General features: G+C 39.7%; 1 protein-coding gene across 11 annotated transcripts in view; it reads left to right on the top strand.

Annotated features, from left to right (window-relative positions):
- LOC107683942 (protein furry homolog-like) overlaps window positions 1-1412 on the top strand; it is a 122650-nt gene that overhangs the window by 98088 nt on the left and 23150 nt on the right. For all 11 annotated transcript variants that reach the window (XM_016480032.1, XM_016480034.1, XM_016480029.1 and 8 more), the window contains 2 exons: window positions 685-779; window positions 886-1409. In XM_016480032.1, coding sequence (XP_016335518.1) covers window positions 685-779; window positions 886-1409 — 619 coding nt within the window. The remainder of the gene's footprint in view (window positions 1-684; window positions 780-885; window positions 1410-1412) is intronic.

Genomic DNA, 1412 nt, shown 5'->3' with positions numbered 1-1412 from the left:
CCGCTCAAAAGTTTGGGATCAGTAAGACTTGTAATGTTTTTTTTTTATAAATATAGATAAAGTAGAATTAAAATAGAATAGAAAGTGCTAGACTTATTAGAGGGTCAAATAAAGGTGGAACAGATGTGTTTTTAGTATGTATGTTCATATATACAATAAAGGTGGAACAGATGTGTTTTTAGTATGTATGTTCATATATACATATCAAATATGGATAATATGGATATGTATATATGTGTGTGTGTGTGTGTGTATATGTGTGTATATACAATATATTGTTTTTTATTTTTACTAAGCTGTCTCTCTATTAAATAAATATAAATTGAATAACTAATTTACTTAATAAAATTAAATTAATTAAAATGTGTATTTAAACAATGTATTTTTCTAATGCAAATAACAAATTATTTAAAAATAATTTTCTGGCATATTTGTGTCATATAAACAAATTAAATAATATAAATATAATATCTTGGGTCCTTCCAAGATTCATTCTTACAATTTCAACAAAACATCATCTACTTTAGTCTACTACTTTAGATTTTACTTTATTTCAGACTTAAATCATTGTGCATGTTGACCCAATCAGACATGTGACAAAAACCTCTTCCGCACTGTTCTCAGGCATTGCTAAGTGTTGATCTCTAAACAGTCATAGTCAAACATTTCATCTGTCTCTTGCAGGGTTTTGTTATCGAGTTACTGTTGACACTAGAGGCTGGTATAGACACTCTTGCTGAAACAATGAAGAGCTACGACCTGCTCACTGCACTCTCACAGTAAGACATGCTCTGCTACGACAAAACATAAAAAACATTATTTCTCTTCATATATAACACATTTTTTTACCCAAATAAACCTGAGACGCTGTCTCCACCTCTGTAGGGCCTCCCATGATCCTCTGCAGGGCACCAAATTTGCCAATAACAGGAAAAGTACCGGTCAGCTGAACCTTGGCAGTGGAAGTTTCTTGCATGTCCATTACAGCCACGCTCGCAGCAACTCGCTCCGTGCCAGTCTGATGGGTGAACGCCTGGGAAACCGTCACCGCAGCAATACCCTCGATGTAGCCGACCGACTGGGTGGCAGCCATGGAAATCTAGCCCGCACACGGAGTTTATCATCATTACGAGAGGATGGTGTTCGTGGCGATGGAGGAGGTGGGGGTGGAACTGGAGGAGGATCTGGTGAGGTGGTGCCACCAGCCGACCCCACCAACCTGATGGCGACGGTCTTCTGGATTGCAACGTCAATGCTGGAGTCCGATTATGAGTTTGAGTACTTGCTGGCACTCAGGCTGCTGAACCGACTGCTGGCCCAGATGCCCCTGGAGAAGCCGGACAGCAGAGAGAAGCTGGAGAGAGTGCAGGCCAAACTGAAGTGGTACAACTTCCCCGGCCTGCTGACGCTCT

Source organism: Sinocyclocheilus anshuiensis, unplaced genomic scaffold (assembly GCF_001515605.1).
Source record: "Sinocyclocheilus anshuiensis isolate Anshui unplaced genomic scaffold, SAMN03320099.WGS_v1.1 scaffold637, whole genome shotgun sequence".
Taxonomy (NCBI): domain Eukaryota; kingdom Metazoa; phylum Chordata; class Actinopteri; order Cypriniformes; family Cyprinidae; genus Sinocyclocheilus; species Sinocyclocheilus anshuiensis.
Note: the sequence above shows the minus strand (reverse complement) of the source record. Positions and strands in the feature narration are given on the sequence as shown.